This window comes from Lonchura striata, chromosome 3 (assembly GCF_046129695.1).
Source record: "Lonchura striata isolate bLonStr1 chromosome 3, bLonStr1.mat, whole genome shotgun sequence".
NCBI lineage: Eukaryota > Metazoa > Chordata > Aves > Passeriformes > Estrildidae > Lonchura > Lonchura striata.
The window spans coordinates 111,860,711-111,880,286 of NC_134605.1; the positions used below are offsets into that span (position 1 = coordinate 111,860,711).

Sequence of the window (19,576 nt, forward strand, 5' to 3'; positions counted from 1 at the left end):
CAGTATCCAGCCTTCTGAAATTCAAGCTTTGGCTTTTTCTGTTCTTACTGAACAAATGAATCTCCTTCAATTCAAAGGGTGGTGAGGCCCAGGCACAGTTTTCTCAGAGAAGCTGCGGCTGCCCCTGGATCCCTGGAAGTGTCCAAGGCCAGGCTGGACAGGAGCAACCTGGGACAGTGAATGGCATCCCTGCCATTGGAGTGTGATGATCTTTAAAGTTCCTTGCAATACAAACCATTGTGTGACTCAGTGATTCACAGCAATATAAATATTTCAGAACCACCTAAAACTTCGCACCGTATTAAGCAAAGCTGCCTCCAAAACCAGGAGCTGATGCTGTGAATTCTGAGGCGTAACAGAGGATTAAGGATCTGACTCATCATTTATGCTCATCAGTTGCAACTCCAGTATTTTCAGAGGAGTTGTACCGGTTATCAACAGAGAGAGAGAAAAAAACCTCAGGCCTGAAGTGCTCATCATGTCAACGAACACAGAGTCATCCTCATCCATACGTTTGCATAATTATCTCCTGCAGTTGCATCTCTGGGTTCTGATTTTCAAAAAAAAAAAAAAAGGCCTCTACTCCCATTCATCCTGATTCACAAACAAAATGCAATTCTTGTAATGACTGCTCTCATCCCGGGGAAACGAGAGCCTCGCGCTGCAGCAAGGAGGGAATTGAGGCACAGAGCCCCAGCGTCACCAGCTCTGTTTAGGGATGCAAAACAGCGGCTCCGGAATGCAGAGCTCTGCCACACGCCTTTGATCAAAATGGGGACAATTAATAAGAGCAGCCTGAAACTTCTGAAAATAAATCCGGCGTAATCAAATACTCACCGCTACACAAATTAGAGGAGGCAAGCTGAGAGCAGAATATCAACACATCGTTTCTTCAGGAGGCTTCAAGTTTCTCAGCTGGTTAAAGAGCCCCAAACCCCGACTCACTGCTCTACACAAGCTGTTCTTCCACTTATTCTCTGAAATTCTCTGCTGATAAAATAATTTTAATGGATGCTGGCAGTGAGCAAACCCAGTCCTTTTGCCACTTGAGTGAGTAACTTACTCTGCTTTACATCTTTGGGAAAGAGAGAGAGAACTTGAGATTGATCTTACAAGGCAAAAATATAATATAAATGGCAATTATTGTCATAATCCAAGTCTTACAAAAGGGACTGACCTCTGACTAAGCACAGGGCTGGCAGCCAGATATTTCTAAATTCTACTCAAGGCACACACTGATTCACACCAACACCTTATCTGTCTAACCCTAACCTTCCATACTTCCAAAATCTGGGTTTCCTGCTATTGTTGCAATTCTACAGCAACAAGGCAGGAATTCAAACCCTGAGTATGGATTCAAGGGCAGAATGAGGGATCAGCAGGACTAACAAACAGAGAGAAAAACTGAGTGCTGAACCAGGGCCCAAAGCCCAAACCCGTGCCAAGAGCAAGGAGGAGCTCTTGGATTTGGGAGCCAAAGACTAAACTTTGGATATATAAGCACTGTAAGAGCTCTCAAAGCAGGACTCGTGTGCTTTAGTTACAGTAAATCTCATGAACACACTGAAACAGCATCATCCATATGAAGAAACAGTCATTTAAAAAGTCATCAATAAAACTGAGACATGGGCCTGCCCCAGACACCAGACTGACCAATCCCTGGGAGTGTCCAAGGCCAGGTTGGATGGAGCTTGGAGCAACCTGGGATAGTGGGAAGTGTCCCTGCCCATGGCAGGGGTGGGACAGGATGAGCTTTAAGGTCCTTTCCAACCCAAACCCAAAACACTCTGGGATTCTGTGACAATTCATCATTTTCAGCCATCAAGATTACAGGGTTTACAGTGCTGTCTTCTGCCTCCTCCACTTAATTTCAAAATTTGACCAATCCTTTATTAAAATGCAGGCAGAGTCTCAGAACTCTTCTCCATTAATTCTGTCACTTGGGGTATCTAAATACTCCAAATACAAGCTCCCTGTGAGGCAGGCAAGTAACACTACATTAATTTTTGTGACCAAGAGCTCCCAGAGAGAGGCTGGACTTTGGACAAGTCCAAATGACTTCTACAAAGTCACTGAGAAATTTTGCAAGAAGGCAGAACAAGAGCCTGGCCAAACTCGGAGCCTTTTCTCACCACACATGCAGGGCCCATCTATAGCATCACATATGCCAAGGTGTAGGACAACTTCCAAGCAAAGCCATCACCAGGATTTCCACCACCTCTTCCACACATGAAGAAAAAGAGACATTTTGAAGCATTTCAGGCACCTTCATTCTCATTCAGGATCTATCACCACCACTAATAACTAAACCACTTCCTCAAAAGAGAAATTAATTACTTCAGAAAACTAAAATCCAAACCCAGCAAACAGCTGAATCTCACCTACCCATGTTTTTGTGTTTAACTACAAATAAAACTATTTTTCACTAGAAAAACAGTTTGCAAGTGCAGTATTACTGACACAGCCTTAGTGAAGACAGAGATTACACCTGGAGAACTCAGAAACAGATAGCAGTCCTTGAAGAAAATAAATCCTAATAGCAAAAACCATGGGCTTTTGGCCACTGCTGCTTCCATACTGAAGTTTTATTTTAGTAAAAAGCATTTCAGAAAGAAATTAGTATCCTAATTAATGCTCTTAAAGCAACAAACTTGTCTTTGTGTAACCCAGATCTAAATCAGGGAAATTTCATGCATGACAGACAAGACCCAGTGCACATTCCACACTGCCAAGGCCACCACTAACTCATGTCCCCAAGTGTCACATCCACACAGCTTTTAAATCCCTCCAGGGAAGGGAATCCACCACTGCCCTGGGCAGCTGTGACAACCTTTTGAGGGAAAAACCTTTACCATTCAACAAGATTTTTTTTTTCTTTGGGTCACTTTTGCTATGAAATCATGAATTAACTCATCTGGTTCATCTTCAAGTAAAACCAAGGACTCAGGCAGGACATTGTTTCAGTTAAAGAAGCTAAAAAAGCCAAATGAATGCTCCCAGAGTCACCCACTATTTACACAATACCTTGCCACCGAAAACAAAAGGAGAATATCAGCTGAGTTTTCTGTTACCTGAGTTTAATTAACCTGTTTTGTGTCACATTTCAAGGACACTGAACACCACAGCTCAGCCTGTGGTCATTTCCTAAGCCACTCTAAATCCAGTGCCTGCTCTTCAATCCGTGCTGACTTGGTAGAGTTCACACTCTTGTTTCTTTTCTTCCTGTTGGTTTTCCCAAATGATGACAAGGCCTCAATCCAGTCCTTCCCCATCTGCATTATTCACCCTGATTTTATTTTATTCACTGCTCAGACTCCCCTGCATTGCTGGCAGTTAAATTCATAAGCTCTGGCCTGATCCTTCAGGTAAATTTGAAGTGACAACTGTGAAACTGTCTGGTTCTATCAGAAATCATACTTTGAGGGATGTATAACATACTGATAGTCATAGCTCACTATTAACACATATTAATTAATCAATATGGACTACAAAGCTCAAGTAATTACTCCCATATTTATGGGGAGCCCAATAGAGAGAAAGCTCTTGGCTACAGGACTTAGTTTTAGATAAATTCTTAATTCCTGTGAGGCCAAGATCAAGAGTTCTGTGTCCACACCATGCCTCAAACTTCTCTCCAGCAATGACTCTCATCCAACTAAGGGTAAAAATGAGGCAGTGAAATGGTAACTTGCACCCAGGTGACTCCTACTCTTAGGAGTAACCAACTACTCTCTTACCATAGCAGTTCTGCAACTCTTCAATCTTAATCTTTATCACTATTTAAATTCAAACTTTTTAATTTTTAAGGCTCCATTTTGTTCTTTCCCCTTCACAATCCCATTTAAACTTTTTAAAAGATATCTGTGGTTTAACCTGGAAACTTTCTATCTAAATGGATCATCTTGGCCCATTTCCTCTAATTTAATACTCTCTATCCCCTCCAAATAGGTTTCCCCCAGTTTTCCCTCAATCAAAAATTATTCACCTGTATTTCTACAGCATCTTCCAGGGCCACATTAACTGCACATACACTGGAATAAATCAAGGAAGCTGCTACTGCTCTGCTGGGAGGTGGCAGCAGAAAACTGCACAGGGGCAGAACATGACTGAAATCAAGCTAAAACACAGGAAATTCAAGCTATGCAATTCCCAGTCTGGAAATTTCTGGCCAAAGCCTGACACAAAGCTGTGAGATGTCCTTGTGCTCACTCCAAGCACAGAGGAGCTCTGAAGTCACCCAGCAAACTCCAAATTACCAGGATAACAAAGATGCCCAGGGTGATGTGGCCTTACCTTCAGACTTCTCTCCTGCTGCGAACCAGATCTTTACAATTTCAAGTGGTGATTTTACTGAATACTGAAATCCAACATACTTCCAGCTAAAAGGAAGAAGAGGAGGTGGCTCAAGGGACTGGCAGCAAAGTAGGAAATCACCAGTTTTGAACAGAACACTAAGCCACCGACAATAGAAAATCACTAATTAATGGCTTTTTGAAATCCATTTAGTGTTGGTTTCCAACACTAAATCCCTGTCAGTCATTATTTTTTGCTGTGACTCCTTCTACAGAAGGCTGTGACTGCACTGCCACTTGCACTATCACTGTCCAAGGATACATCTTCATCCTTGAAATAATCCATCAGGGAAAATGCAATGCATTCACAGCAGCCTAGTTCCTTGCTGCCTATCCCGCAGAAAAAGTTCCTCTTTCCAGCTCAGTCTGACAGAAGGAACAATCTGAAGTCAAGAGGTCAAAGTACCTCAGGATCTGACTGCAGGGGACGAGCATTTGGCTGTGCCTGTAACAGGGATATTGTGAACAGCCATACAGGACTGGCCAGTGGGAGATGAGTGACCAAGCCCTTCCTTTCAGCCTGACAAGCTTCAACATTTGAATTTGTTGATTATTTATTAAAGAAACCGCATGGAAACCAATGAAATTGAAGATACATGATGGAAGTAATTAAAAGGAACAAACTGATTTCAAATTCCACAATGAGATTTGAACAACCTCGACTGGCACTGGGGTGCAGCCACCTGAGTGGATTGGACCAACACATCCAGCACCAGGGTTAGGTGAGGTGCCCAGGTTCTCTGCCTCTGTCAGAGGCTACTAAACTGAAGGTGGCTCATCCCTTTCAGCAAAGACAGAGTGGTGTTAAACTCTTTATCCCCCTCATTTGTTCAGCTGCTGAATGGAGATCTCTCCCTTAATACTAATTTTTCTCTGACCAAGACTGATTTTCTAAGAACTGCATCATTTTCCTTCCCTTTCAGTGACAGAAATGTAGAAGCATGAACAATACATGAGCCAGACCAAGTGAGCAATTCAACTTTACTACTCCTTAATTGAAATGTCCAGTTATTTTACTATACCTGGTTTAAATGTCTTCCCTGGTTTAAATCTTCCACTAAACCAGTGTAACTCTCCAACTCAGCCAACTGCTCATAATCACTGCAACCATTTCTCTGCTCTTTTTAGACAACTTAACAGAAGAACACCACAAAATCACTCGTAATTGTAGTGAGTTTCTTCAGCTCATACTTACACTACTGGAAAAGTTCTGAGCATACTTTACATGAGGATGGGACGTTACAAAGCCTCTTGAGGGTCTTCAGTGTTATTCACCATTCTGTAAGACACAAGGAAAAGATCCAAGAACATTAGAGATGTCTGGGAGAGGCAAAGGGATCCAATCACATCATTCTGGATAATCTGTCACTAATCTAGACACACAGACTTCAATGCACACGGGTAAATTCTTATGGAGAAAGTTGATGTCTGGTGTTGTAATCAGTCCAGAGACAAAAATTTAAATTACAATTGATTTCTTTCGGCCACAAGTAAATTAATCTATGCAATCATTTAGCCTTATGACAGTTACCTACCCTTTTAACTCACAAAAGCTATTAAAAGGATTATTTGGCCAACATTCGCAAAGAGCTCAGGAGACAGGTACTGTGATCTGAGGAGGAATGACCTAATAGAATTTTCCTCAGCTATCACTGCTGATGTCTTTCTCCACAAACTAACACGGACTGAAAGTGCTCCAAAAGTCAAACTATTAACAAGAGGAAAGAGAAAAGAAGGATATTATATCCAAGAAAAGCAGGGATAGAAAATGAGTGGATACAGCAGCACAGGGAGTTGCACGGCATAATTTCCTCTGCTCCATCTCTAACATCAGCAATTGTGGATTGGTAATCCATGGAGAGCAGCCATTGATGAACATATCTTGGCTCTCCTTGGTGGCTAAAAGTGGTCTAGACATTAGAGAATGACTCTTCCTCCCTCACCACCTGCTGAAGATGGTGGGGAAGAACTGCACCTCTCCCAGATGGAGCCCACTGGACACACAGGGATGCAGAGGCACAGAGCTGGGTGGGCTGGAAAAGCCCTCTAAGATCACAGAACCCCAGAATGGTTTGGGTTGAAAGGGACCTTAAAGCTAATCCTGTCCCACCCCCTGCTATGCACAGGGACAACTTCCACTATCTCAGGTGCTCCAAACCCCATCCAACCTGGCCTGGGACACATTTCCAGGGATCCAGAGGCAGTCACAGCTTCTCTGGGAAGCCTCTATGAAGGCCTCACCACCCTCACAGCCAAGAATTCCTTCCCAACATCCCATCTATCCCTGCCTTCTGGTAGAGGGAAGCCATTCCCCCTTGTCCTGTCCTTCCATGCCTGTCCCTCCATGTCCTTCAGACACTGGAAGGGGCTCTGAGGTCTCCCTGGAGCCTTTTCCAAGCTGAACATTCCCAGCTCTCCCAGTCTGGCTCCAGAGGGGCTCCAGCCCTCAGCCCAGCTCCGTGGCCTCCTCTGGTTTCATTCCAACAGCTCCACATCTTCCCTGCGCTGAGGACCCCAGAGCTGGACACAGAATTCCACATGAGATCTCGCAGAGCACAGGAGGAAAACCACCTCCATCAAGGCCATCCAGTCAAATTGTTACCCCAGCACTGCCAAGGCTGTCCCCAAGTGCCACATCCACACAGCTCCTAAATCCCTCCAGGATGGTGATATCATCTCTACGTGTTTTTTATTTCCCGTTTTCCTCCATGAAGAAGCTCATGAACTTTCAAGACCAAAGTCTGGGCTGAATGAGCTTTCCCAGAAGTGGAAGCACTCAGCTTTTGACCACCAGCTTTCCTGGGTGGTTTAAGCCTGTCCATAAGAGCCTTCTCCCACCCAGCTGTGGCCAGGGAAAGCTCTGGGTGTTTCCAGGGAGGGAAGGTGCTGAGAGTCGGCTGCTGCTCTTCCAGAACAACTCATTTGGCCCACACTGAGGTCCCGAGCTGCCTCTTTCTCTCCAGGAAAAGAGGTCACCAAGATGAATGGTCCCAGCAGACCCCCACAGGCCACGTTCTGTGAGCTGGGAGAGAAGAGCCAAACACCCAGGTCCCTCCCTGTCAGCCACCCCAAACCTTCTAGAGAGACTCCCCCACCAAACCCCTCCTCTGTCAAATCTCTTAACTGCATTTTTAAACATATTCCCTGAGGCAGTCACAAAAAATATGAGATCATGCTGCTGACTTCTTGCCAAATTTTAATACAGAGAGCTGTTTTGTTTTCCAAAGGGGAACAAATTAGACTTGAATATATACAAACTTTCTGAAGGTCAGAGGGGCTAATGATAAAGAACTGGATTCCTCAGAGAAGGATCTGCTTCCAGGGTGAGGAGTATGGATGTAGCAAAGAAGAAACCTCAGAAAGGAAAAAAAAAAAATCACCTTCCATCATCATGAAATGCAGGATTAAAAGTAGAACATAAGGAGATGAGATAAGAGAAGCAAAGAAAAGGCTGCTGTTAACTCAGGTTTTGAGATGACAAAAGCAGGAGGATGATATTAGTGATAGCAATGAAAGAGGAAAAAGCTGGTATGGACCTCAGATGTTTTAAGAGAAGAGCCATTAGGATCTAGACCAAATTTGGGACGTGATTAGAGGAGGAAAATGAGCTCTTCCAAGAGACTGCAGGTCTGTGAGTACAGACAGAGGGCAACACGACTTCAGCAGAAATAAACAGCAGCAAAACCATCAGAAAATAAGGCTAATTCTCTGGTTTTGCTACGTTAAAGGGTCAGGCAGGTTTCCTACACTCAGAATGCAACCACAAACTGTCCCACACGAAGTGAGGAAGGACAGGGAAGGGAAGGGAAACCCAGCTCCAGAGAAAGGAGAGGAAGCTGGCGCTTCCTCCGGCCGCTGCCAGCCCCGAGCGGCCGCTATTGAAAAGGGGCACAAACAGTCTTTGACTCCACGCTGGTCTAAAGTTCAGTGGCTCAGAAATGCCTTCCCCACCCCCAGACACATGTGAGAAGTTGCTTCAATGCTTTTGTCACTTAAGTGCACATCAGGCAGGCAACAAGCAAACCCTTCACCTAAAATCGGAGTCGAAACAAGTCAATCCCCACCAACATAAATTCCATCAGCAACAAATCCTGACTCTGAATCATGCCTCAATATCCCTCTTTTTCTCAGTCTCCTTTTAGCACCAAAGCAGGCTGAGCACAGCAGCCAAGGCAGGTGTCACCACTCTTTGTGGTGATAGGGGAATAAGAATTCACAAACCTTTGCCCTTTTCGCATTATTCATTAAATAAATTATCTGCTAACCCAGGGAAAACACAACCAGCTCCCCTTCCTATTTCTGGTAGAGACAAAAAAAACCCCAATCATTATTAATATGGAAATTATGGTTGCAGTTGTAGAATCAGATGTAATGAACAATCTTGTCCCCAGCTTAAGTTGCTATAAAGGCAGCTTAAATTTACAATGGATGAGTCTTCATGGCAATCTGTTTTTCAGATATTAAAAATCTAATTTTCTCGGTGCCAAGGACAAGTGGAAGTGTGAAGCACTGAAGTATCAACTCTGCATTTGTCTCACTTGACATGAAATCATTCTCATTTTAGTTCTGATTTTTAATACATTCTTGGGATCCCCTTCAGTTTTCTTCATTTCTCACTGTGTGCAATTAAATGTTTTGAAGTAGAGTTCACCCTGATCCACAACACCCAGCAGAAGCAGGAGAAAGTTACTTGGTAAAGATGAGCCTGATATCACCTATTTGGAAGAGAAACTCATTTTCTCTTTTAATTTCTGAGTGACTCACATAGTATGAATTTTTTTTTTAAAAGCCATCACTTTGTATTTCACTAATACCTTCCTTGGTGAGTTCTTAAAATGGGCTTTACAAATAACAAACTAAAAGCTTTTGTCCTTGGGGAAGACAAACATCACCATTTTGACATAAGTAAAACATGAACAGAGGGGCTGAATTCTTGGCTTAAAGCCAACCAGGGCAGTACCAGTGGCTGAAAAACAGCAGAGGCCCCAGCACTACAATTTTCACACCACTCCTGAAATGCAGAACCACCAAGGTCCATGCTGGTGAAGAAATTCAGCCCTAGGAACAAAGTTCTGTCACTGCTGAACTTGCAGTAAAGGCAGATCCCCAACTCCATGCATCATTACAAACCAATACTCTCCTAGAAACAGCAAGATTTTAAAAAATTTAGGTCTTTTACTCAATGTACAGCTTAAGGTCTGTAGGAACTGTGAGGTTTTCCAGGTAGACCCTGTGCAGATGTCCATGAACATGTTTGGGGAGGCTCAGGCTGGATATCAGGAGGAATTTCTTCATGGAAAGGGTTATCAAACATTGGAATGGGCCCAGGGAGGTGGTGGAGTCCCCATCCCTGGAGGTGCCCAAGGCATCACTGGATGTGTCACTCGATGCTCTAGTCTGGGTGACAAGCATCTGTCAAAGGTGGGACTCGTTCCAACTGGATGATTTTGGAGGTCTTTTCCAACCTAAATTATTTTGGATTCAATAATTTTCTCTACACTGAGGTAAAGCTGTTACCTGGTTTAACTTCTGTCCCAGGACATCTCGCCCTGAACCAGCAAGAGACCAAGGATCCATCCACTCCAGTTCATCCTGGTGATTAATCACCCTCTCCACTACAAATTTGTACTTGATTTCTACTCTGAATGTGTCTGGCTTCACATTCCAGACAGCAGCCCTCCTCTGCCAGTTCCAAGTCCTTTATTCCTGGGAGATGTTCAGACAGGCTCTTATTTACCCAGTGCTTTTAAACATCCAGGTACTGCATTTGTATCAAAACTTAAATTCTTCTGGTTACGTGCACAAAAGTAGGACTAATATCCAAAAAACTGGAGCTAATCTAGGACTCTCTAGCCCATTTTCCCAAAATAGGCATATTAAGGAAAAAAAAAATTTTAAAAAAAGCTCTGCCATATGACTCGAGGATGTGTTTTATTTGTGGCCTGGGAAACAAGGCTAGGAACCTTCTCCTGAGCACACCCCACGGCTTGGTGACGTGCAGCATCCAGTTCCACGTGGAAATCCTTTCATCCAAGCTCCCTGCTCCAGCACGGCCACCAAAGCCAGCTGTTCAGGACCATGTTCTGAGCATCTTCAAAATTTAAGACTTCATTTTCTCTGAGCGACCTGCACCAGTGAGTGGAAACACTTTTTACGAACATAAAAATCTTTAGAAAAATCAAAAACGCTCAAAAGTTACCTCCAGCCACTGCTATTTTCATTCTTACTGTGACTGTGTTGTTTACCAAACCTTTCACAAGTACAGCCCTGGAGCAGGCCATATTTTGGGATTATGGTGAGGGAATGCAGCAGCTCCTTGTCAAGTTAACAAGTTTACAGTTTTTTTATGGAATCTTGTTTTTTCTCTGAACTCTGAGGTGAAAACATCAACGTAAACCTCTCCCCTTTAAAAAACAAACACCTCACTCTTATGATAGAACCACAGCTTATCATTTTTTACAGGTAAACGTAGAAGAGCAAATAAATGATTCCTTCTACAATATGCCCCACAACATATTTGCACAGGACAATTAGCCAAGGATCACAGTCAAAACTTTTTCCCCCTTCTTTTCCCTCCCAAATCCCATGCAAAAGAAACCTCCTTGCTCAGATTTACTGGAATTTCCTAGGCAGAGGCCAGGCTGCATTTTGAGGCAGACTGGCAACAGATCCCACTACAGAAAAATTGAGGTCACAAAATCATAAAGTTCCCCAAACTCCAAGGCTTCCAGAAAGGCAGAAATTATCATCTGTGAAAGGACCCTGAGCTGCTCCAGAAGTCCCAGAGATCCATCAAAGGCAATGCAATCCCAGTAAAAGGATGTTATTTAGTGTTGCTTTGTCCTTAATGGCAGCTGGAAATTAAATTCTGCCACCAAGCCAGCCCTGCAGACTCATCTGAGCAGAGCACCTGGATTGTACTTTGGTTATTGCTTATAAATGAGCTTCCAGCCTTAACATCCCAACCACCTACACTCGTTTATCTCCTGGATTGCTGCATGTTGACCCCTCCAATCATGGCTAAAAATTTGCCTGGAATCACAGACCAGATTTGAATTGGCTTTTCCAGCTGAAATGACATATAAATGTCACCAGCAGAAGAATGGCAGTGAGGCACAAACTCCTGACTAGTAGGGACAGCCAAATAACTACTGCAACTCCATTTCCTTAGGGATCAAACAGGTTCTCAGCCACCTTAGGTCACTTTGACCACTGAAATGTGGGAGGAAGAGTGAATTTAGGAGCCACCTGACTCCTACAGAGCTACAAGAGGCAAGACAGGCTCTGGAATGGAACTGAGATTTAAAGCCCCTACATGACACCAGCAGGGCTTGTACCTTGAACTCCTAAGAACACACCTTCATTCTTTACAAAACTGGTGGATGGGAGACTGCCAAGTGCTTGAGTCCAAGCCTGGGCCAAACATAATATAAATGAGAGGCTCCTCCAAAAACCATCCAATTAACACTAATTACCTTGCCAGTTTTCTGTGAGGGATACAGGGGCACAGGAGCCCTGGACATGCCTAGTGACATGAGGTGCTCTATTGCCAAGCACAACCTCTGCACACCAAGAATCCACCTCCACTGCAGACTGCTTGTCCCAAAGGAGATTCAGGAGTCAACTAAGAAGAGGAACTCAAGAGATTCTATGTGGGAAAGGGTCAACAAGGGACAGTGCAGAAGATACAGCAGCTCCAAGAAATCCAACTGGACAGGAAGGAACCTTCCTTCATCCATGACCCTCCAGGAAGCACTTCCATAGATGCCCAAACCCAAACTCTCTTTAGTGGAATTCCAGAAACTGTACTTGGCACTGGGTCCTTGACAGAGGGAGATTAATTGCAAGACAAGGGCTTTGAATGTGTTGATTGAATCAAACTTGATTTCCTTTTTATTTGACTTGATTTTTAACTTTTCCTGTGCCAAATCAGGGAACACTTCCAAAAGCTGCATTTTTTCATAGAGTGGTCCACACCATGCTTGGAATCTGCATTTGCATGGATGTAAAACTCTTGGCAGGGACAGAGAACTGCAACTACACGATCCAATGAAGATGCTCTATACAAGATGCACGTTCAGGTGAATTGAGTTCAAGAACCTACACACAGTTGCTGACCCAAAAAAAAGAAACCGGAATTCTATATGCCATCACTTGTACCAGAAGAAGCAAGAGAAACAAGTCATGCCTCACAATCCTTTATTTTTGCACTGCTGTATGGCACAAGAAAAAGTATTAGGAGGAAAGTGGTATTGCTTGACAATAGCATAGAATTTAAGTATTATCTGTTTTAAAACAGGCTTTGGATTTAAGATCATCATTACTTTTTCCCAAAACAGAATGCGATAAAATGCTGTACAAATAATAAACTTGGTAGGAACTTTACAAAATATAAAATAGCATTCTGAAAAATGCTGTGAGCTCTCAGTTACTTGTAATAAAATAAGAATGCAGCTCTTTTTCACCTCCAAAAAAGTCTACATAAAAATTGTGCCATAAAAGGAGGCTGAGAGCAGGGCAGTGTCACCAGGGTCTGCCCTCTGCTCACAACTGCTGGAGGTCACAGGGCACCCAGGGCACCCAACCTGTTGTTCACTTCAGAACACAAGGAGTTATCTGAGAATCCTCACTCTGCCAGGGATGCTGGAACAAGGTTTGGCCGTGGCAGACGTGTCCCCACTGCAGCAGCACAGATCAAACACGTCCCCTTGCCCCGCTCCACCCCATGCCCTTGTCAACCTGTTGTGCTGAAAATATCGATCTGTGGCTCCACCGTCCTTTTCTGCTTCCCCTCTTCTTCCTCCCAGCTGACCTGGACTTTGATCAGCTTCCCCTCTACAGGAATTATCCATGGCAAGCAAAGAGGCCGATCAAAGTTTCCTTTTTCACAGCTTTGCCACAAAGCCTGAGGGGCTCTGCCACCCCTGCAGAGAACACGGAGCAGCAGACACAAGGGAGAGGATGAGTTTTTAGTCCAAGGTAAAGCTGTGCTCTGGTGACTTTATACCAGAGACTTCATCTTGTTTCTACCCAGTGACTCATGCAGAACAGAGATGATTTTGTCCCTGCCCAGGGCAGGGGGCTGGAACTCACTGATATGTGACTGTGCTGAGACTCAGACACTCATTATACGTGTGACACCCACCCTGCTGAACTGCAGGTGGGAGCTGCTGGTACCCTGATCTGAGCAGAGTCCTCTCAAAACTACATGAAACAAAATACTAATTCCAAAGTCAAGAGCTAGAGAATCATGGAATCACAGGATGGTTTGTTCTGGAAGAGACCTTAAAGCTCATCCAGGGTCACTCTGGTCATGGGCAGGGACACATTCCATTATCCCAGGTTGCTCCAAGCCTGATCCAGCTTGGCCTTGGACATTTCCAGGGATTCAGGGACAGCCACAGCTTCTCTGGGAATTCCATCCCAGGGCCTCCCACCCTCACAGCCAAGAATTCCTTCTCAATATTCCATCTAGCCCTGCCCTCTGGCAGTGGGAAGCAATTCCTTGTGTCCTGTCCCTCAGGTTGTCCAAGTCCTCAAGTTGTCCTCAAGTCCCTCAGGTTCTTGACCAAAGTCCCTCTCCAGTTTTCTTGTTGGTCCCTTCATATCCCCTGCTTTAACACTTTTCTCCCCAAAATAAATAAAATATTCCCAAGCACCTACTAGAAACGGCACTAACATTCAAGCAAACATCAACTGGATGCTCCAGTCACACATTTCAAGAGCAAGCACTTCCCCTACCTTAGCCCAGACCACACACCCAAATGGAGATCACTCGCCAGCTAAATATTATTCTTTCAAAGGCCTTCTCCTGCTTAACATATTAACAGGATTTATAGGAGTGACTGTCTGGAACGCTGCTTAACAATGCTAATAGCAGAGTTCCAAGAAATCAGTAGTTTGGCAATAGCAAATCCAGCAATACTCGCTGAAGTATGTGCTCACGCTTGCTAAACCTGTAATCCAAGTTCTCTTTTTTTTTTCCCTCCCCATAATAAGTGGTTTAAATTTAGTAGGAATGATTCACTTGCTGCAGGTTCACTTGCTTTATTTCTTTTCCTTTTTTTTTGCACTTGGAATCCATCTTGGATGACATCTAACAGGAAGGTTGGAGGAGGGAGGCAGAACCTGGCTTTTTAAAGAAAAACCAATCTATTACACTGAGCATTTTGTGTAATTTTAAGTTAAGTATCTCCATAACTCAAATTTTCTCCTTCAATAAGCAGCAGATACAGGACAGACACAGACCCAAGCAGGGTTCTAGTGGTGCTTGTGCTCTAAAAGCTGAGTCCAGGCTAAAGAACAGACCATTCCCTGTAGTCTTAACAAATACTCCAACCCCAGATGTTCTGCTCCAGCATTGGGGATCCCAGAATCCCAAATTACTGAGGTTGAAAAAGTCCTCCAAGATCGTTGAGTCCAAGTTGATCCCCACCTTGTCACCACTCCAAAGCACTGAGTGCCATGTTCAGTCCTTCCTTGGACACCTACAGGGATGTGGACTCCAAACCTCCCTGGCAGCCCCTTCCAATGTCTGACCACCCTTTTGTTTAAGAAATTGTTCCTAACATCCAATCTAAACCTCCCCTGGCATAGCTTGAGGCAATTTCCTCTTTTCCTGTGTTTTTACCTGGGAGAAGAGGCTGATCCCCACCCAGTGCCCCCTCCTGTCAGGGAGTTGTGGATCCAGCTGGGACCCTCCTGTGCCACTCTCAGTCTAACCAGGCTGAGCAGCACCTTTGTTTTGCATGAGCCAGGCTTGGGGACAAGGAATCACGGACTCCCAGGATGGTTTGGGGTGGGAGGGACCTTAAAATTCATCCCATTCCATCCCCCTGCCATGGGCAGGGACACTTTCCACTATCCCAGGTTGCTCCAAGCCCCATCCAACCTGGCCTTGGACAGTTCCAGGGATGCAGGAGCAGCCACAGCTTCTCTGGGCACCCTGTGCCAGGGCCTCCCCACCCTCACAGGGAAGAATTTCTCCCCAGCACAGAATCCAAACCTATTCTCAGTTTAAAGCCATTCCCCTGGTCCTGTGCAGAACTCTGGTGGCTTTTGACGCATGGAAGGGGCCAGGGAAGGAGGGAGGCAGCAGAGCAGGTGACAGCTTTGGGACAGCACCGGAGGACTATTACGGCAAAACTTGGCTAAATATATCAGCAGTGCAAAGTAGGTGGGTCAGAACATCCCTCCAAGAGAAATCCAGATTTGGAAGCATAGCCCAAGTGACAAGGTATATATTCAAAGTAGGTATAAGCACAAACATAAGGGCTTTAAGCAAAACACTCAGAGGATCTGGAGTTTTCCCTTCCCCCCCCCCTTGCACATATATATTCAGCCAAAAGCACAAAAGAAGTCTGCAATGGAAAATACTTTTTAGGAAACAGGCAAGGAAAATAAATGGATGCACAGAGAGGTGAAGCGACCTCCAGTCTCAAATGAAATTATTTAGGAAGCTCAAGACCAAATTTAGACTGAGCTATCAGTCTAAACCCCCTCACCTGTGAGTGGGCTGAGACTCAACAATTCATCCCATGTGTGACACCAGTCCTGTGTATTTCCTGAGCACTCAGGACTGTCAGAGCTCTACAAACCAAAATACTGATCCCAATGTCAAGGATTATAGAATCACAGAATAGTTTGGGCCAGAAAGGTGGTTTAAAGGTCACCTCATTCCAAACATAACACCTTCCAATATCCCAGGGTGCTCCAAGTCCTGTCCAGCCTGGCCTTGGACACTTCCAGGGATGGGGCAGCCACAACTTCTCCGTGCCAGGGCCTCCCCCGCCCTCACAGCCAAGAATTCCTTCTCCCTAATATCCAATCTAAACATACTCTTTCTCAGAAAGAACCATTCAGTAAGACAAGGACAAGAAGCTTAAGTTGTATGATGGAGGCTTCTCAAAAACTGATGAATTTCATTGGGCTGTGACAGAGTTCTGCTGAATCTTCGAACAGGAAATCCAGCTTCAGCTGTGGGTATGTATTGGAAGTGTTGATAAAAGCCAAAATTGCAGAACATTTGGAAATGCATAATTTAGTAGAGGACATTCAGTACAGATTCATAAAAGGAAGGTCATGCCTGACAAATCTGCTGAAATCCTTTTTATTATACGACCAAATCGTTAGGTTAGACAAGAGTGAAACAGTGGACATAAGTTATCAGGATCTCAGGAAAGCATTTGATTTTGTACCACTCAGGCTGATTTACAAAGTCATAAAGTATTGTGCAGGGAGAAGGAATTGAAATGGATTAAAGAACATTTTAGGGGTAGGCACAAAGGCAGCAGAGTAAGTGGAAGGAATCTGAAACAGAGAGGTGTAAAGGTCAGGCTGCTGCTAAAGGTATAAGAACGGGCTCTGAGAATTGTAAAACTTTAGCTCAGCTACCATTTGAGAGGCAAGAACACCTGAATGTGGTGGCAGAACTGCAGAAGGGTATTACTAGTGGTAGTAAATCTGGAGGAAATCAGGTACAGAAAGGTGGCACTTGCCAAGGTGCTGTACCAACCTGTGGGATTCACCTGTACCAGGGCTGAGGTGTGAAGGGAACTTCTGGCTGGGAATCCACACTCACTTTAAAGAGGATTCAGTAATTTTATGGTCATTAATAAAATCTGCAGCTACGCATGCTGTGGTAATGATTTGGGTAATTAAATCTGAAGCTTCTGGGAATTAAGCTGATGGCCTGAAAGGGTCAAAAAGAAAGCTCCTCTGGTGCTTAATCAGAGGAAGAGCTTTGCAAGCTGGATGGGTGCATTAATTGTCCCATACTGACCACGATGTGACACACAAAACTACATCCAAGGGCTCTCTGGGCTGATCCAGCTCAGCTCTCCACAGAAATCACCACGATTTCATTCATGTAGGACACACCAAAAGAAATCAGCGTGGCTTTGTCAGCCCCTCTGAGACAATTTTCCACAGACAAAAAAGGAACTCCCACTCATCCTGAGGTTTTCCACGGGGTGCTGGTAGTATTTTCTCCTGAAAACTGCCAATTATTCTCATGGCTGGTAGACTGGACACGAGCTCTGTTGCTTGATGATGATGCAAAGAGTTTTTATCCTTTGTCTTTTCTCCCCTAAGCGAGCAGCAAATCTTTACAACAATGTCCTCATGAGCCAGGGTAAAATTCCCCACAGAAAACTGAGCCTCAGCTGCTGCTACCTTGGCTCAAGGTCAGCTGAGATAGAGATGAGAACAGAACGTGGATCTTCTGATTCCCACTCCTGTGCCCTGAATTCCAGGCCACATCACTGCTGCCACCACCTGTGGGGACAGCCTTTCAATCTTGAAGGCTGTCAAAAGCCAGCAGCTTTTCTAAGCACTAAAAATCACTTTAAATAAACTTGTTTGAAAAAAAAAAAAAAAAAGTTAGGGGAGAACAGGTGGACTCCTGTGACACCAGAATTCTTCAATGCACAAAGAATCTTTCATCTCACTGTTCTACACGGCACCTTTAAATATTCTTCTACATAAAGGCATGATATGCAAGAGCAAAAGAATAACTGAGAAACAGTAATCCGTAACAGATCAACTGTGCTTTATCTACACAGATTCTGCTTTCATAAAAGCACAGAGGAAAGAGGGGAAAAAAAAAAAAGTACATTCTTATTGTTTTCTAAAGCTTAAAATAACCACAAAGTGAGGAAAATCAAAGCTGTTCCATAGAACAACTAGGAAAAAAAAGTCTCACTGAGCATTTGAGAAAGACAGTAAATGGCAGAAGATGGAATTAGAGATGTAGTGAGTGCCATGGTCACCAAGCTCAGATCCTAAATTTGGTCTGTGCTTAAACCAGGGTGGTTAAATGGAAGGATCTGCTAGAATGTATGTGCCCCATATATAATTATAGCTGTCACTGGCAGCAAAGGCTACAGTTCTGTCTGCCATTACATTCTCCATTTTCACTTGCTAACTTCCCTGAAAACTTTCCTTTTTTCCATATATAATACAAGTGGATGCAAGCAATGTCTGCAGGAAACCTGCTAACTGTGAGCCAGTCAGAAGGCAAAGGGATGGGAAGAATCAGGAACAAATTATCTGTACTCAACACAGGCAGACTTGCCATCAATTTATTCTCAAAGCTGATTGATTATGGAGTTTTGCACTTCCAGAAACAAGAAGAAATGCATTATCTACTACAGCTGGTTTATGAACCAAAGATTTGAGCTGAGATTAAGCACAAGGTCCAGGCTGGTGCTGGGCGATTCAGCAGCAAAGTGGCCAAAATATTACCTAAAACCCATCAATTTATCCCCCACATTCAGATATTTTGTATATTCCAAAGCACTGAGCCGTAACACCAGTGGGCTGTTGACATCAGGGTTTGTCCAAACCCTCCTTAAGCCAACCTTTGTTACCAGCTGGAATGACAATCCACAGAACAAAACTCCCTAACCCCCCAAAACTTCTCCTTAATCCAGAAGTTTCATAGCCACGATACAGCTTATTCCCCAAACCTCCTCTGCAGCAGCATTTTTTGGGAGCTGTTTTCCTGAGAGCAGCTCTCCACCCTTTCCTACAGCCAAGGAACTGTAAGGCATCCACTTGCTCCTGTCCAAAGGGGCCAGGTACCAGCTCAGAAATTCAAAGGGATCCTCTCAAGGCTGAATCCTCAAAACTGCATCCCAATGCTGCAAGGAGATAACCAGAAACCATCCTAGGAATTCTTCCAGCCCTGTCTTCCATCATTTCCAAACACCACACCTCATTTCCATCTCCACGCTTCACCCTGTCTTTCAAAGATCTGGGAAGATTCTTTATATGTGGCCATTCAGACTCCCAGAAGGAGGTTTGTATTTATGTATTTTTATTGTAATTTTATTTTTATGCAGTTTTATAGAATTATGTATTTTTATGTACACATTTTGTTTTCAACCTAAATAAGTGGAAGAATCCATTAATCTCATCCCATTTAGTTGCACTCTAAAACAAGAGAAGCAGGAGTTGGAGACAAACCCAAATTTACACATGTCATTCAAATATTAATTAAAGCTACCATTACTGTTAATTAAAAATAGATGCAAGATCTTTCTGTGGTGTGAATGCTTCCATCCCTTGATTTCCAGCTGCTGGGGTACCAAGATGAGCCAGCAGCATCCCCCCACAATATATTTCAAGAGTCGTGGTTGTACCATCAAGGAACTGCAATTTGCCCCTGCAAAACTGGCTGATTTCACCAAGTAAAATCCAAAAATACCTGTGCAGTATCTCCC

At 44.0% G+C, this 19,576-nt stretch overlaps 1 protein-coding gene across 13 annotated transcripts in view; it reads right to left on the reverse strand.

Moving 5' to 3' along the window:
* The window catches only part of HMBOX1 (homeobox containing 1), a 118,207-nt gene that overhangs the window by 65,997 nt on the left and 32,634 nt on the right, over positions 1–19,576 (reverse strand). For 9 of the 13 annotated variants that reach the window (XM_021541343.3, XM_021541335.3, XM_021541337.3 and 6 more), the window contains one exon: positions 5,548–5,631. In XM_021541343.3, the coding sequence (XP_021397018.1) occupies positions 5,548–5,570 (23 nt within the window). In that variant the 5' untranslated portion in view covers positions 5,571–5,631. Of the gene's footprint in view, positions 1–4,293; positions 4,380–5,547; positions 5,632–19,576 lie in introns of all 13 variants that reach the window. The other 4 variants (XM_021541338.3, XM_021541341.3, XM_021541339.3 and 1 more) reach the window with 2 other exon arrangements.